This window comes from Parasteatoda tepidariorum, chromosome 2 (assembly GCF_982258835.1).
Source record: "Parasteatoda tepidariorum strain Cologne lab strain chromosome 2, Ptep-v5.0, whole genome shotgun sequence".
Classification (NCBI taxonomy): Eukaryota; Metazoa; Arthropoda; class Arachnida; order Araneae; family Theridiidae; genus Parasteatoda; species Parasteatoda tepidariorum.
In genome coordinates, this window is record NC_141756.1 from 46,590,343 (window position 1) to 46,607,481 (window position 17,139).

The window sequence follows — 17,139 nt, forward strand, 5'->3', positions numbered from 1 at the left end:
ATCTGAAAACTCCTTTTTATTAAAGAAAAAGTCAACATCAGTAAAAAAAATATAAAAATTACTTATATTTGCATGCTGTATAACATCAAACTAGGAATTTTCCTTTTAACATTTACTGCTTAAAAAAATGTGTAATGCGTCTTTGCTTCTGTTGTTTATTCATCTCTTGCCGTATATTGACACATATTTTACGAACTGCAGTAATGTCACCATAATCAAATCCTCGTTCTCCCATATAATCTAATAAAGTTTCCACAGATTGTAGAGCAGCAGAATGAGAAATTGTATTTCCTTAATTTACTACAGCTTCTGCATCAGTACTATCATCACTATTTGATTTAACAACACAGTTAGTAACAATGTCTTCATCTGTCAAATCCTGGAAGCCCGACTCACATGCATCACTTTGAAACCAATCTTCTAAATTTTCTTCATCATGAATTTCGAAACCTTCGATTTCTTTTGCTTGTTCAAGAATACTGTTATCATATTCTTTTTGAATATCTTAAGAAGATTGTTCATCAAGCGTTCTTCATCTTTCTTCATGATCGTGATAACGTAGACGATTTTACCTTTGACCATGCTGCTGATATTCCTTATACTGCATCCAATAACGAATATTGCTTCCAAAAATTTGGTAGTGTTATGTCTTCATGAATCAAATTTTTTAAAAGTTCAGATCTGTAGTGCTGTTTCATTGCTGAAATTACACCTTGATCCATAGGCTGTATCGTAGCTTTTACATTTGGAGGGAGAAATTTACCAGTAATCAATCCGTCTTTAGATGCTAGCAAATCTATTATCAGTGTTATCAATAATTGCATAACTTAGAAACAGTCTTTTACATTTATTATATTAATAGTTTAAATTTTTTAATTGTAATTTATATTTTGACTTTCAGGAATCCTTAGGTCGGCTGCTTAGTATACTCTTTCAGTGGTTTCATTACACAGCCTGCTTACCAGATGGTAATAATTGTTTTAATTGTTTTGTAATATTTGTTTTACACAGCCTTATTTTGCCTAACTTTATAATTATTTTTTGTAGAACTATTGCTTAGTTGAATAAATAATTATTAGAAATCATTTGGTGCAATATAATTTTGTATATGAGATAATGAAAAATTGCTATATCAAATCTCTAATTCATCACTGTTTTCAAACTGCTAATAGAAACTAAATCTTATTGGTATAATTTGTGAATATTTACACTATCTTTTTGTCACAAAGTTGTATGGAATATGTCTTATATTTTATAATATTATCTAATCTTAGGTTTTTCTTTTTTATCTAAAACTCTTATTTTAGGTCAAGCAGGAAATGCTTTAGAACATTTGAAAGGCGAGGTAATATTAATTTACTACTCATGCATACATTTTTAGTATAATTTGTTTTAATTATAGGCACTGTATTTATGAAGAAATAAAAACTTCCTCATTGAGTTAATATGCATGCTATTATTTTATGGATTTTATTTTAGACATTTTATGGATTTTATTATTTACATTTGATACAGAATGATTGGATAGAATTGAATATTGGAGTATTTGGCTGCCAAATAGTGAATTTCTTTTTACTTCATTGCTAGGTGTCTAAGTTAACGTCTTTTATCGAAATCCGAATTTGTCCTACGTAATAAAATAGTGCAAAATATTTGTTCTCTGACCACCTGTCTATCTTATATGCCTGATGAAATAAGTCAAAATTGTTATGATTGTTATTTAAGAGTGTATTATGCGAGTTGATATTATGAGTGTAATTTTTGTTATGAGCGCTTTTCTAAACCTTTGATAAGTTGACAAAAAAAGAAAGTTTTTATGCTAGTATGTTATGTATTAGAATTTCATGGAATTGGAAAAAAAGCATTAAAAACTTACCTGGACTCCTTTGTGAATAGACCAATATGGGAAAACTATTGAGAGCTTCTGCAAGAAATAAATTGATAATATTTAGCAAAATAAATTTTAAAGTATTAAAATGGATATAGTGGTAAGTTTACTAATTGCATAGATGCTCTTGTGATATTTTAGTTTAAAAAAATTGTTTATAGTAAATATGTCACTAATAAAATATACAGATTTTATTTTCTCAACCAATCAGCATGACATTAAATTTCGGTAAAATTGTAATTAATTTAAAATTTAATTCCATTCTTGAGGGTACATTTTATATTTGATAAATAAAATTTTAAAGTCATATTAAAACATTTATTGCATTTATTTTAATTTACAACTTGTAAGAAGTATATTTAATTGTCATATGATATCAGGGTGCGTAGCGTTTGTAAAAAGTACTTAAAGGTGCTTTCTTGGGGATTTCGTTTTTAAAAGCTTTTAAAGGTGCTTTTTTCAGCTGGTGTTTTTAAAAAGTGCTTTTTTTCACAAATAATTTTTTTTTCTTCTTCAGTGATATCTGGTGAATCCCATGTATTTCACGTAAAATGGGGTGTTTGCTACATAATCCTTCACGCGGACTTCATGTCGTACCCACACGTTATGACTTGCGCATGCGCGTACACTTAAAACCGAAACCCGAGTGCTTCAATTCGGATAGAGAATATCAGATCCTTATGAAATGTTTTTCTTTTTAATTTAATTTAATTTTATTCTTGTTTATTTTATTTTACTTCTAACACTTTTTAGACGTAGGGGGTAAGGGTACTTTTGTTCTGAGTTCAGGGTCAAGTTGAATTCCCTCGGTGATGTGGGAAAGTACTGATTGTTTTGATTTACGTCCGTTTCTTTTTGGGTTTTTTTTTAACGCTAAAACTCGTTATTTTTCAATAATATTATTGAGTGAATATGAATTTTTTGAGTGCTTGAAAATTTTTGTAAAGTGCTTGAAAAGTTTTTAAAAAGTGCTTATTTTTGATTCAAAGATTTGGCTACGCACCCTGGATATAGGAAGTGAAACAAACATCCTCTTATAAGTAATCCAACTTATCTCAAGTGGTTAACTCACTCAGGTTTTGCTATGTGTATGTAAAAATAATCTTAGGGGAAAATTTTAATAAACCTGAATAATGTTTTAAGTATAAGTATATATCTTAAAAATTACCAAAAGGAAGAAAACTTAAACCTAAATGTTTTATAAAGTTTTAGTCTTTTAAAACATCGTTACATTTGATGTATCTTCTGAAATAAATTATGAAAAAATAATAATTTACTTGCAAAAATACAGAACTTTTTAATTACATGTTTGATGAATAAACTTTTATTTAAACAAACTCTTGTTCTAATTTTTGAAAGGGGAAGTTGACTCCCTTTGTTATATAGTCTGTCATGACATTTTTAAAGTTTTGTTTACAAAACAGCACCTCAAATACATAATTCATTAAGAACCAAAAATAAAATATCTATAGTAGAAGTACTTGTACACTATAAAAATGTAATCAGTAAGATTTGTAATTGTTATATACTTTTCAATGGTAAAAAATAGTATATTTGTAATATAAGAAAATTATTGATGCCAAGAATAATTATTGCTACTCTCTGAAGTGGTATAACTATTTTCTAAGCTTTTTTTATATTATTAGTCAACAAAATGTTAACTTGTAAGCAAGCCTAGTTTTTTTTTTTTTTTTTTTTTTTTTTTTTTTTTTGCTGTTTTGAAAGGGGTTATATTTTTAAAAATCTGTGCAAGACAAAACAAATTGGATAATATAAACACTAAAATATTTTAGTTAACCATTTAAAATTATGCATTGTTATGCATTTTAATAAGTAAAAGCAGGTTATTGTAAAATTTAAAAAATTGCCAAGTTTTTTTTTTTTTTTGCATTATGTATTTTACGTTCCCAATGAACAAGTTTCATAGATTGAGTAGTCAAATAATTTTTTTCAATTTGAATTTTAAATTTATGTTTGCTGTATTCTTCATTATTTTAAAATAGCTGAATATCGTTGACAAAATTTTTTATTATTTTAAGAAAGAGTCGGATTTTTTATTTCATTTTGAATAATATTTAAAAACATTGTGACTCAATTTTGTTTAGTAAATGTTGTATTTATTTTTATGAACTATAAATATTTTAATAATTAAATATATTTTAGAGATTGCATTTGTATTTTTAGTGTGTTACACATATTTACAATTTGTATCAAATCATGAAAACAATGTATTGTCCTATTGTTAAAAAAATTGACATTTTCATTTGAGCTATTGTTTTAAGAAACTAATTCATGTAAAATAAAGCTCATTTTGTAATTCAATTTTTTTGAACAGTATATTCATGGATGGCTAATGGAAGTTGTAAAAACACATTTCGATGTCTTTGTATCCTGCTTACTACCTAATCCTGTAGACTATGCAAAAGTTGGTGGACCTTGGTAAAAGCTTTTTATAATAATATTTTCCTCCTTAAAGCTCCATATTTAAAGCATTCGGAAAAAGCTTTTTCTTTGCTTTTCAGTGTTTTGTTTATATTTAAAATAAAACATAGTGTACTGATATGATCAAAGATAATTTCTTTAAAAAAAATTAACCACTTGACATGGTGCAGTGAATTATAGACTGTAGATAAGCTTTTAGTTATTGCATCGTTTCATATAAACATGTCCTTAGTGAATAAAAAATAAGGAAAATAATGAAGGCCTACCTTTGTCTTGTGTGTGTTCATCTAATTTGTCTTCACTTTATATTCTTCAATTCTGCATGAATAGCTCTTCACTTACTGATAGGGTTGCAGCATTAATAATTTAGTAAATGTTCAGATTGCCTTTTAAAATATGAGTTCATCCTTAAATAATCAGTAACATGATGAATAATTATTAGTTAATAAGCGCGCAAGCTGGAGGATGTATAAGTAGTGCAAAAAAGTGAACTTATTCAAATCTATGCATTACAATATTACATCCAGTGACTAAAGTTATAAATATTTTAGAAGATTGCAGAGGAAACTTATATTTTATAGCAAAATTTCTATTCAAAATCATTTACTGTTTTTATTTTAATTGTAATGCTTTTTATTGAAATGGTTTTTATTAATTTATGAAATAAATTAATGCATAAAAATTTAAGTATATGTTATCAAAAAATCAAAACCACTTAACGTTACCATATTTTTAACGTGATATTTAAATAAATAAATTGAATTGTTTAAAAGGAAAAAGATGCACAACTAATAGTATTACGACAAGTAATTTAAATTTCATTGAAGAAAAGTGTATTTAAAGCTTCTAAACCTTATTAGAAGAGTTTAATGGCGAAAAAAACTTTGAAGTGATGTTTTTATAAATTTAGCAAGATCTGCTTTGTAAAATACAGCAATAGCAAGAAGCTCTCTAGAAAACACAGCTTTTAGATTTGACATTTTCATATTTTCTTAGAATGTTATTTGTCTATCTCTTCAACATAGCTCTTAAATTAATTTTTGAATTTAAGTGGTTTAATTTTTTTACATCAAATTTGAAAATAAATAATTTTGTTTTGCTTTTGAGTTTTGTTTAGAACTTTTCAAATAATGTTTTTTACCCCTCTTAATTTTAATGATAGGGAGACATGGCCTTGTTATCCTGTTCAAATTAAAGAAGGATTGAAAAGACTACTGTGTTTAGCACCATATGATGTACTAACTGCAGAAGTAAGTTTTACATTTTTTCCTATTTCTTATTTTTTTATAATAATTGATATTTTTAATTTTTGTAATTTGTATAATTATAAATGCAATTGGAAACTTATAGTCACTGTTCTAACTTTCAGAAGTTTCATGGGTTTTGTTGTATGTAATGCATGACAGATTTTTCTTTGAATGAAGTATGTCTCAATATTTGACTTAAATATTCTCTTGTAATTTGAGTTTAATATAAAATTACAAGATTAAAAAGGTGAAATCTACGCCTGTTAAATGAATCAGCAGTTTCTTAATATGAAAGCATAAAGTGAAACATGCTTTTCAGGAGACTTCATGTAGTTACTAACTGTAGCATTGATGTAATGAATTTTACATTTCAGGTATGGAAATACATAATGCCATACTGGATGGATGCATTTAGACATGAAGCAGTTGAAGCTGAATTTGCAGAGTTAAAAATTCTTTTAAGGTAATTAATTTCATCTTATACCTTCATTCAACTCATTTTTCTTCTACTAATGTAAGGGATCTGTTTAGAAGAAATTTGGGTCCGTTGTGAATGATTATTCTGCATTCAGCAGTGTAGGCTAAATACCAAATATTTGTATGTTGCATCTCTAATTTAGAAGCAGCAATTGCTGTTTATTTTTGAAAATGTAATTTTTTTTTTAATTATAATTTTACAGTGCTGAGCATAATCTTGTATCTATTTACAATTTAAAAACTCCTTGAAAAAGTTTTTTGCAATAACCCGACCCTATTTGCACAAATTCATAAAAGCGAACCCTGGTTGAAAGAATGTGAGTATAATTTTTTCACAATTTCACGAAAACCGGACCTTTCACAAAATGTCTGGACAGACCCCTGAATGTAATTAAAAGCATTTATTGATAGTAGAACAGGGTATACATTGTAAATAATTTTCATCATTTAAAATTTCTTATGTGACACTTCCTGTTCTAAATTATTAAATTATGTACTATTTTTATTGCTTTTATTTTTAATAGAATATACTGTTCTGATTATAGGTATTATTTATATGCTCCTTAATATAAATTTGCATTTAACCAAAAATTTAGAATATACTAGGTTAATTCAAGTTCACCATTACTTTACACTTTTAAAAATTTGTGTGTATCATAGTAAGAGTTTTTTTTTTTTTTTTTTTTTTTTTTTTTTTTGCAAATTACAAATAATTTATGCCAAAATCTTACTACTTATTTGTTATAAATTTTATTACATGCTTATTTGTAGTTAATAATGAACACATTGAATGAAAGAACTCTAATTATCTGAACTGTAATGATAAGGATCGTCTTTAGTTTATAAAATCCTTTTCAAGGTAATGATTCATGAGTCCTTTATTATGTGAAATATGTATTTCTATCCTATCTATTATATCTTATCCTATATATAACAATTAGCTTCTTATACTGTTATTTGGATGTTTGATTTTCTGGATTGTATTTGATCACAAAACTGGATAAGAATTTTACTATATTTCTTTTTTAACTTTTACTTTAAAGCATTGAAATTACAATTTAATAATGAAATATTATATAAGTACTAAATTTTTTCATCATCAATATTTTTATATCTGCAGTCAATGCTTCATACTGCAGTGCCTGCTGTCCAAATGAAAATTATCATTATTATAGCATGAAATTTCAGAAAGTGTACAGAAGCATTAATTAAGTTTTACATTTAACAATTGCTTTAATTTTTGAGAAATTGCTTTATCATTTTCTTTTCTTTAAGGAAAATAGATTCTTCTGATTTTTGAAATTCAGAAGTGCAAAAATAAATTTTAAGTGATAAATTTAAAAAAAAGAATATATGTTTCAAGGTGTGGTATAAAAAGTTGCTACTGTATTTTAACTTATTAAAATGCTTAATTATATATTTCATTCTAATATCACTGACTGAATTTTTCATTATTATTGCAGTAGTGTTTTAGATCCAACTTTAAGTCCTCTTGCATTTAGTGCAGAGCAGATGTTCAATTTTCTAATTGAACGATTTAAAACTCCAGCCGCTCCAGTTCAAGAACAGGCCTTATATTGGTTGCAGGTAAACTATCTGAATATTTTTTTATAAATATTTGAAAAGTAAAGACATGTCTATTATTCTAAGTTTTTAGATGACTTCTAAATTTATTGAAACTCTCTGAAAAATAAGTCACTTAATACTGACATATAATGGTTTTCAAATTCTGTTTCATTGTAACATATTTATTTTTAAAACTGTTATTTCAAATTATGCATTTTGATCTATGTAAATAATAAATATAGCATGGTATGAAACTTTAAAATGTTTTTACAATCAGTTTGTGTATTTGTTTTTGATAATAATATTTTTTAAAAGTTATACGCTTTGCAAAGTTCTTAATCTCGCTAACCAACTAAGTAATTGCAACACCTAAAGACGTTCACACACTTGCTATTTTTTTTTACTGATAAACCATTTTTCAAACCATCTCATTCAATGAAGAGTTTGAGCATATTGGAAAATTTTTTACGCTTATTAATATGAAACAATCAGTTTGCTAAGCTCTTACAATTTCATTATCTAACAGGATGGCTCAAAAATATATTTCACAAGATTTTAAAAGCATATTGATATTTTTAGAAATAAATTAACAATTAAAAGTTGATTGAATTAAACACTTTTTAACTTTTATATTTTGCAGATACATAAACTATAAGAAAATAAATGAAATGGAATAATTATATAAATATACAATTAATTTAGAAATTTAAAATCATTCTTTTTAATTTAAAATAAAATGATTATATTAAATGCAGTTATTCATTTTCAACAATTAAACCCTATTGTTCATTTCTTCTGTATTAATGGACTACAAAGTTTGAAAATGGTTTATACCTTTTTAAATGCATATGGAATAGAAATAATTAAAAATAATTTATGTTAATATAATAAGGTCATATCTTTCAATAATTTTTCTTGTTAATTATAGCTTTAATTTTTCATATCTATAATTTAGCTGTACACAAAACAAATAGAATTTGTTAATAATGTTTTAAAGGCTATTTCAGAATAAATATAAGAATTAGATTCAGTCTGTACAATATTAAATAGGGTTAAAATTTACTTTCTGAAAAATAAATTTTATTTTTGCAGACTCTTAGTATGCTGGAAGTTCCTGTTCCTCTTGAATTACTGTATGATATGTTCATGAATGGAGTTAAAAATATGAATTTAAGTGACGAAGAAAAAGAAACCTCAGCGGCATGTAAACTCATTCCTCCCCCAACTCATGAAACTAGGGGATCTTTGCGATTTCTAAGGAACCACATGAGTCTTGTCAATGTTCCAGAAGAAGAAAACCCATTACTAGATGTTGAGTGTAAATCAGATGATGAAATCCATTTACCGTGCTACATATTGATGTTAGATATACTAATTAAACAGGTATTGTTTTATTAGTTTTCAAAATAACTGAAGCACATTGATATTATTTTTCTTGTCATAGGTAACTTTATAAAAGAATGTTCTTTTTTTCCACCATATTTTGAAACAGTATTGAAATTTGTAATTTGCTGTAAAATACTAACCAAACTTCCTCTCTTCAGATTTGGTTAAGCTCATACCGATATTGAGCAGAGGCCAATGCTCTATAAGCTCATATCTAATACCTCTAAGAGAGAGATTTTCTATCTCCATTGTCAAAATTTAGATGGAATTTAATCATTCTTATAACTATTAATAAATGTATATTATTTTGCTGTTATTACTTCAGTTTTAATGAATAAATAAACAAATGTACTGTTTCATTTCATATTAATGAATACTGTTACAAAGTTAATAAAAATAATTCTATTGTTACATCGTTCCATCTCCCATATCAAGCAATGCCTTTCTATATTTAAACTTAATATGTTACATAAAGTATGTATGATTCTTATATATATATTTCTTCTAAAACACAAAAAGATATAATGGGGGAAAATAAATAAACAAAAAATATTTCAGTGTATATTCTATCCTGACATTGCCAGCTTAGACTATATGCCAAGGAGGAACTTTTGCAGTTGGAAAGGCGTCAAAAAAAAAATAAATGGGAGAGAGAGTAAAGTGGAAATATTGTTAATTTTTTTGAGAACCCCTTGAAAAAGAAAAGAAAACTGGAAAAAGCTTGGATGCCTATCACTGAACTTGAACACTGAATCTCTTAGAGGCAATATGATAATCGGAGCCTCTCTTTAACTTGAGTCAGTCTTCAGTTCTGCATATTTTTTAATCTCTGTAAATAATTTTTTACTTTAATGCTAATTTGCATTTGACCTGATCCTAGTTATAAAAAAAAAAGATTATGGAAATATATTTTAGTTATTTAAAAATATAATTTATTTATTTAATTAAATTTATCAATGTTTACACCTTATAAAATTTTCTCATAAATGGTATTTGCATTTTTTTTCTTTGTTACCATTTACTCCACCCCAACGTTGAAGTAATTTTTGTCAAAATTTTGGTGGGGGTTTAATCATTTTTATAACTATTAATAAATGTATACTACTTTGCTGTTATTACTTCAGTTTTAATGAATACATAAGCAAATGTACTGTTTCATTTTATATTAATGAATACTATTACAAAGTTAATAAAACTAACATTCATCTCTAACAATATTTACAGTTTAAACCCCGTTTGGAGTCTAAAATTGCAGACTGTCATTAAAATTTGGCATAATATTGACGTTATCTTCCTGGGATTTGTAAATTTTATGCAACATCACATATTTTATGTGAGATAAGAAAATATGTTGTATATTTTGGCTATAATCAGATGAGGCTTTATTTTTTCAAGACACTTTTTTATTTATTCGATTTTTTTTAGTCAGGTCCACCAAGGGATTACTCCTTGTAAATATGTATTGTGATATAGACTTTCATAATATATATGTTTGGTTCTCATTGGTTTTCTTTGCGTTCAGTTATTGCAGAAAATCGGTGTGCTATTACTTAGTTGAGACACACTATACACGTTATGATAAGGACATGCCTAATTTAATTTTGTTATTTGAGCAGAAAAGAAACCTTGAGTTAGTAATATCTTGTAGTAATCAGTATGTCAGATTTCTTCTTGGAACATATTAGATATTTTTCATGCTCTATTACGTTGATTATTCTAATGTTATTTTGTCCTTTACAGTTAGAACTTCATGAAATAAACATGCACAAGGGTCTTGAGCAAAATCATGCTCAAAGTATACTATCATTGATTAGAAGCTTAGTAGATGCTCCTTGGGAAGGTAGACATACTTGTTCTGAGCCAAGTGATGGAAATCAGTGCATATTTTGTGAAATATGTGCCATATTTTTTCAATTGAGTGTTACCTTAATTGAATATTTTTCCCCTGTAATGGAAGTAACCATGGCTGATGTAAGATTTTCCTTCATATATCTCTTTTTCATTTTAATATTCAAGGATTAAATTTTTTTAATATGGTTACTTTACATAATTTTTGCATTTGATTTTTAAATCTAAAACGTTTTTACTCTTCAGTGGATAAACCCTATGTCTTTTTAAGGAAAGATTTTAATAGAAGTGTATGTACTGTGTGCAAAGAAAAAAAAACACATTAAATAAATTTTGATCTAATAATTGGATCTTCATGTTCTAAAACTCAATTTCAATGGTTTGAAGGGTAACCTCAAATATGCTAATTAATTAGAGGAGAAGATATTTTAATTTACGAAATCAGACACAAATTTTTCTTTCTCTGAATTAAAATACCTTTTCCCTCCGACGGAACTGGATATCTGTCCACCGAATTGAGGAACTTAGTGCCTTGATACCCTGTATTTTAACTTAAAGTATCATCTACACTAATTAATTATCATATTTGAGGTCACCCACTCAAACCATTAAGATTGAGTTCGAGAATATGAAGATCCGAACATTGGACCAAAAATTATTCAGGATGGCTCATTTTTTGGTCTGCTGTAACATGTACATTTATTAGTGATAAATTGTTTTCAAATCTAAGAATTTTTACTTAATTGAAAATGAAATAATATTTTATGAATTGTTACTCATTCATTTATTTAATAAGATTTATCAGATCTTGAAATAATATTTTTTTAAAAATATTTTTGGAGATTAAGTATTTTTGTAAAAAATCTTTTGTTGTTGTTACCTAATAAAATTTTATATTTATTTATTATCCAAGAATAGACTGCTTTGTATTATATCAAAAAATTAATAATCAAAATTATAGTTTGAAATATTCACAGAAATTTTAATGCCTTCTTCATAATATTTACATTTTCTAATGTTTATGTTTATTGTTTACTGAAAGTATAAAAATTTTAGTGTTTTAATAATAAAAATTTAAAAAGACTAATGCTTTGCTGTTAAAATAAATGTTAAAAATACACGACAAAGTAGTTGTATTAATTTAACTGCTATATTTTAGATTCCTGCTAAAGTGTTTCAGTTTGAGGATGGAGAGTCTGTGAATCAACCAGAGAGCACTCCTGAGAAAACAAAAGCCAAAGTTGAATCTGATGTCCCCTCAAGTTCTCCTCTCAAAGAAGATAATGCATCACACCACAGTGTTGTGAACTTCTTTTCCGATGTAACAGAGGACAGTATCTTTGTTGGGCATTCATCTCCTATCCATACTGCAACAGTGCAAGAATGTACTGCTGAATTGGATACTGTGGCTGTCATACCTACAGAGACAGTTGTCGCTGCTGTTGCAAGAGAAGTTACATTAACCGATGATGATGTTGGTGAGTAAAATGCATATTTTAATTATCAAGGAAATTTTATTGTAATCTAAGCTTCAAAGCTGTGCTTATTCATAGTTGTGAAAGAATTAATTCTTAATTTTTTTCTTCCATTATTACACGAAATAAAAGGAAAAACCTTTGAAGTGCTCTATATCAAGAAACAATTATGATACATAAAACCTTTTTAAGTAACGTGATTATAATAATTACCAATTCTTTGCTTGAGTGTGGAGTGGTAGTTTTAAAAGTAATGTTATTACAGTAGGGAACCGATTATCCGGAACGATCGGGACCATCGCTATTCCGGATAACTGATTTTTCCGGTTTTCTGAATCGCTACAAAAAGCCGTTTTTTTATTGTTAAACACAACTAAAAAAATTTTTTTTTGGAAATAATCTTAAAAAGAAGAAAAAACGATGGAGCAATACACTAATGATTATTTCCAAAATGATGGTGGTAAGGTAAACATCTTTCAAAAAAGAACGAAAAATCCTAAAATTTCATAAGGAAAAAAAATTTTTTTTTTATAATGGTGGGAAAATTTATCGAATTTTGTTCCGGTTATTTGGTTTTCCGGTTTTCTGATTTCCGGATAACGGGTTCTGTACTGTATATATTTATTTATATAGGCAGATTACTTAGTGGTGAAATTCAGAGGCACTGAAGTAGGAGATTCCTGAGACCTCTTAAAATTTTTCACTATTTAGGAATTTATTAATTTTTTCTGGAATTCAACATATTATAGTCATTGTTCAGTTTACAAAGCATCCTTTAAACAAAAATAAGCAACTAAAAAGAGAAAACATCAGCTTAAATTAAGTATTCAAATTATCAGAAAATTACAAATGCTCACTTTTAGTAAGCAAATATAAAACTGTAAAAAAAGAAGTATTTTTTATTCAATTGTGGATAGCTAAATTAAATGTAATTTGAAAATTGTAATTAATTTGATTTTTCAAACTAAACATCTCCCCTCTAAAAAATGCAAGCTTTTGGAGCTTGGGAATTGATTTTTTATGCACCTAAACTTAATGTTTGCAATTTTTTATCGCCAGCCTTAACCTTTAAAAAAAAAAAAAAAAGAAACATTGCAGCGAATTCGGGACAAATTTATACTTGGCAATTGCACTTAAAATGAATCGGATGAAGATTTTGCACAGGCGCACGCTTCAAAGTTAATATGAAAATTTACTATTAAACAAAATAACCGGGCAATTCCTTAGCCTTAAGAAAATCAGTGTTGTGAGTTCTAGGCAAATTTATACTAGGCAATCACACTTAAAATTTAAATAACAAACACGTTAAAGTTATAAAGTCAACCTTTGCTCATACCACTCTTCCAATCATTTCATCAAACATATCTGCGCACACAAGAGCAATCTGAACATTTCCAGTTATTACCTCTGATGTTGGCGAGGAAAAAAATCTGAAAAGCAAGCGCATATGTGCATAACAAATCTATTCCAGGGTGATGATTAAAATTATACATGAAATCTAATTTTAACATCAGCCAAATGTAAAGCTGTAATAATAAAGTTTTTAATGAGTTTAATTGCACTAAGAATGTCATAAGTAATTTTTAAAATTTTTGCGTGCATGATTTGGCACAGGTTTTCAAAAGTTCGTTAAAACTTTTGTATTTTTTTAAAATTAGGATGATTGTCATGTTTTACTTATAAAGAGGATAAAGAATTTTTAAAATATTACGATAGTGTTAATCAAAGTGATGTAACTTAACCATTTAGAAATACCTAATCAAAATCTTCAGAAGTGATAAATTAGTAATAAAAAATTAGAAATATGTTTAAAATTAGAAATGGATTTAATATGCTAACAATTTTTTTGTGATAACTTTTCTTTACGCTCTTCTACTTTTGCATTGTTTTCTTGTTAGCAATATTTTATTATATTGTATTGTAATAATCAATTTTAGCTGGAGCTAAATGCACTGTTTCTACTCCTCTTCTTTTGGATGAAAATGAGGAGGCTGTTCCTCAAACTACAGATGATGCTTCATTTTGGCATACTACTGAAGGGAAGTTTAAATTTACAATTGAAGAACTACCACCACAGCTACAGCTGTTCTATGCTTTATTGAAAGTAAGTTTGATATTTCTATTTCAGTATAATATTTACCATTTCTCTGTCCCTTAGAACTAAAATTGTTAAAATGATACTAAGAAACGAAATTCTTACATTTTCATTAGAATATGACTATTGTCATAATGATAATAAACTTAAAAGCAAATGTCAGAAATCACAAATATTATATTAAGGTAGTTTAAAATAGCATGGGAAAAATGGTTTCACAGAAGAGTCATTTACTTAATATGCATTGCTCTTGATGATATAGTATGTTTCCCATAAATCTAAATCTACAAAAGAAAAACATCTTGGAATAATAGTAGATGAATTAAATTGGAATTTATGATTCTCAGAACAGCAATGTTGTGCAGTAGATATAAATTGGGAAAGTTGTGATTTACGATGTAATTAATATGTTCTTTTATTCTAAACCTTTAATTTTTGACTATCTGAATATTTGTAAGTTTAAGCATAGTTAAATTATTTTTTAGGATCTTGCAGTCTTTGAAGATGCTGATGTACTTTATCACATACTAACATGCCTAAAAATTATGTGTCTACATTCAGAAGTACTGAATAAGGCTGCACACAATCATCGTGGTTTTCTGATCTGGTGCCAAGAGAACCTTTTAGTGATGAAGTATGTTAATGCGTAAAATCCAAACAATGTTATTCTTTAGAATTTATTTTTCTTTTTGGTTCAATTTTTATGCGTCTAATTTTTTATACTTCTTATTAATGATTATTAAAATTTTTACTTTTTTTTTGTTTGCAGTTTATGGAAATTACTTCAGATGGAATTTTCTCACATTGCCCAATTAGCAACATCATTGCTGTTGCATGCTATAACTCTTCCATCTGGCTTTGATATGTTTTGGAAAATTATTGAACAAGAATTTCATAGTACTGAGTGGAGGACCAGATTTGCTGCTGGTTAGTGTTAGTGTTCCTTTTTCCATTTTTTAAAAAAAATTTTAACCATCCATATTTGTTTTACAATAAGGCTTGACTTAATAGCAAAATTTGCTTGAGAACAAATCAAGTATGTGATAAAAAAAAACAGCTTTTAATTCATTATCTTATTTATTCCCTTTCCCTTCTAAGGAATACTTTTTAGACAAACCTCCTAATCATGTACTCAAAAGAAAAGGCTAAAAATTTCGTGATTTCATAAATTTAGAATAGGGCAGATCATTATTTTTTACATTTTAGTCAAAATAATAAATATGTTCGTATTTTACAAGTTATACGGCATGTATTTAGTTCTCAAGCAGAAAAACTATAATTTGTAACATATAGGGTTATATTACAAATGTTAGCAAATTCAAATTTTTTGCTACTGTTACCACAATGCGCAGGATCCTTATTCGTGTAAGTATTTCTTGACATATATTGAAAAAACATTTTTGTTCTACCACAGAAAAATATTTTATGAAAGCATGGGGTGGTGATAAATGAATTTGTTAAAAATAAGTTTTTCTTTCTCTACTATCAGAATGGCAAATTTGAAAGAGAATTCGAAATTCTTTTCTTAATATTGTAAAAGTTATGAATGTGAGGTTGGCCTAGGTGAGGGTAGACTATATTAACTTGATATGTATTTTTCATGAATACTAACTGTGCATAAAAAGCATTCTTCCTTATCAAACTCGCAGGCATATGAAGTTAAGTAAACTGTTGTGATATTTACTCATTGCAGTTGTTTTTGTATCTCTGGACAAATAATAACTGGAAGACATATTGAGGTTGCCAAACAGCAATATAATTTCATTTTATAATTCACTTATTTATATAAGTTGATTTATTTCTATCTTTCTGAACCAATTATTAAAAATTTGATACTAAATTCAATTTACAGTTGAAAAAGTTACTGTGATTGCTCACTTTGTGGACTCCCTAACGGTGAAGAATAGCCCCTTAATGCAGTCTGCATTAGCTGGATCTTTCTGTTATTTGGTGCATAGTCTAGACGATGAACAGCCGACAATTTCTCAGAGGACACTTCTTAATTTAGACAGCATTAAAACACCCTCTTTGAAGGTACGTATATCTTAAGCTCATCTAATCTAGGTTTGAGAAAAATTATTTGTGGCAGATTTGATAATGAAAAGAGGCGTAGTAATTTTGCCGCTTAAAAAGCTTGGATATTTTATTTAACTACTTTGATGTAGTAAGATAAAGTTGTATTTTTAAGATTATTTGCATAGTATGACTTCTATATTGCATAGTATGAAATTACTGTTTCCTTTTGTATCAGAAATTTTGCGAAGTGAGTTCATATAAAATAAAATAAACAAAAAGCTTGTTACATAAATATAATTGCCCATAACAGAACAATTGATTTTTAAGAATTGTAGTTTTTATGAAATTGCAATCTTTCAGATTTAAATGTAAAATTAAAATTTCTGCTACTGATTCAAAAATGTTATTGAAAAAAATTTCATATAGTATTTTTTACTCGTTAAATATTTCAGAGCTTGAAGAGTGATTTTGCAGTTGATTTTTTTAAAATCTATTTTAACAAACAAAATTTCAATTATTTTTCAAATCAGGAAAAAAATTTAGTTTATTTATTACTTCCCAGAATTCATTTAGTTACATACTTCTACTTTATTTATTATGCTTCTGTGCTTCTGAAAATAAAATGGAATTGTTAACTTTAAAGAAATATTTTTTAATTAAAATGCTCTTTAAGATACTCACAAATATTTTTTCTGAACT

General features: G+C 27.0%; 1 protein-coding gene across 3 annotated transcripts in view; it reads left to right on the forward strand.

Annotated features, from left to right (window-relative positions):
• The window catches only part of unc79 (UNC-79 domain-containing protein), an 86,729-nt gene that overhangs the window by 27,169 nt on the left and 42,421 nt on the right, over positions 1–17,139 (forward strand). For all 3 annotated transcript variants that reach the window (XM_087157263.1, XM_087157264.1, XM_087157265.1), the window contains 13 exons: positions 902–968; positions 1,308–1,345; positions 4,224–4,327; positions 5,493–5,580; positions 5,952–6,040; positions 7,518–7,641; positions 8,713–9,003; positions 10,747–10,977; positions 12,014–12,332; positions 14,267–14,433; positions 14,910–15,058; positions 15,194–15,351; positions 16,277–16,458. In XM_087157263.1, coding sequence (XP_087013389.1) covers positions 902–968; positions 1,308–1,345; positions 4,224–4,327; positions 5,493–5,580; positions 5,952–6,040; positions 7,518–7,641; positions 8,713–9,003; positions 10,747–10,977; positions 12,014–12,332; positions 14,267–14,433; positions 14,910–15,058; positions 15,194–15,351; positions 16,277–16,458 — 2,007 coding nt within the window. The remainder of the gene's footprint in view (positions 1–901; positions 969–1,307; positions 1,346–4,223; positions 4,328–5,492; positions 5,581–5,951; positions 6,041–7,517; positions 7,642–8,712; positions 9,004–10,746; positions 10,978–12,013; positions 12,333–14,266; positions 14,434–14,909; positions 15,059–15,193; positions 15,352–16,276; positions 16,459–17,139) is intronic.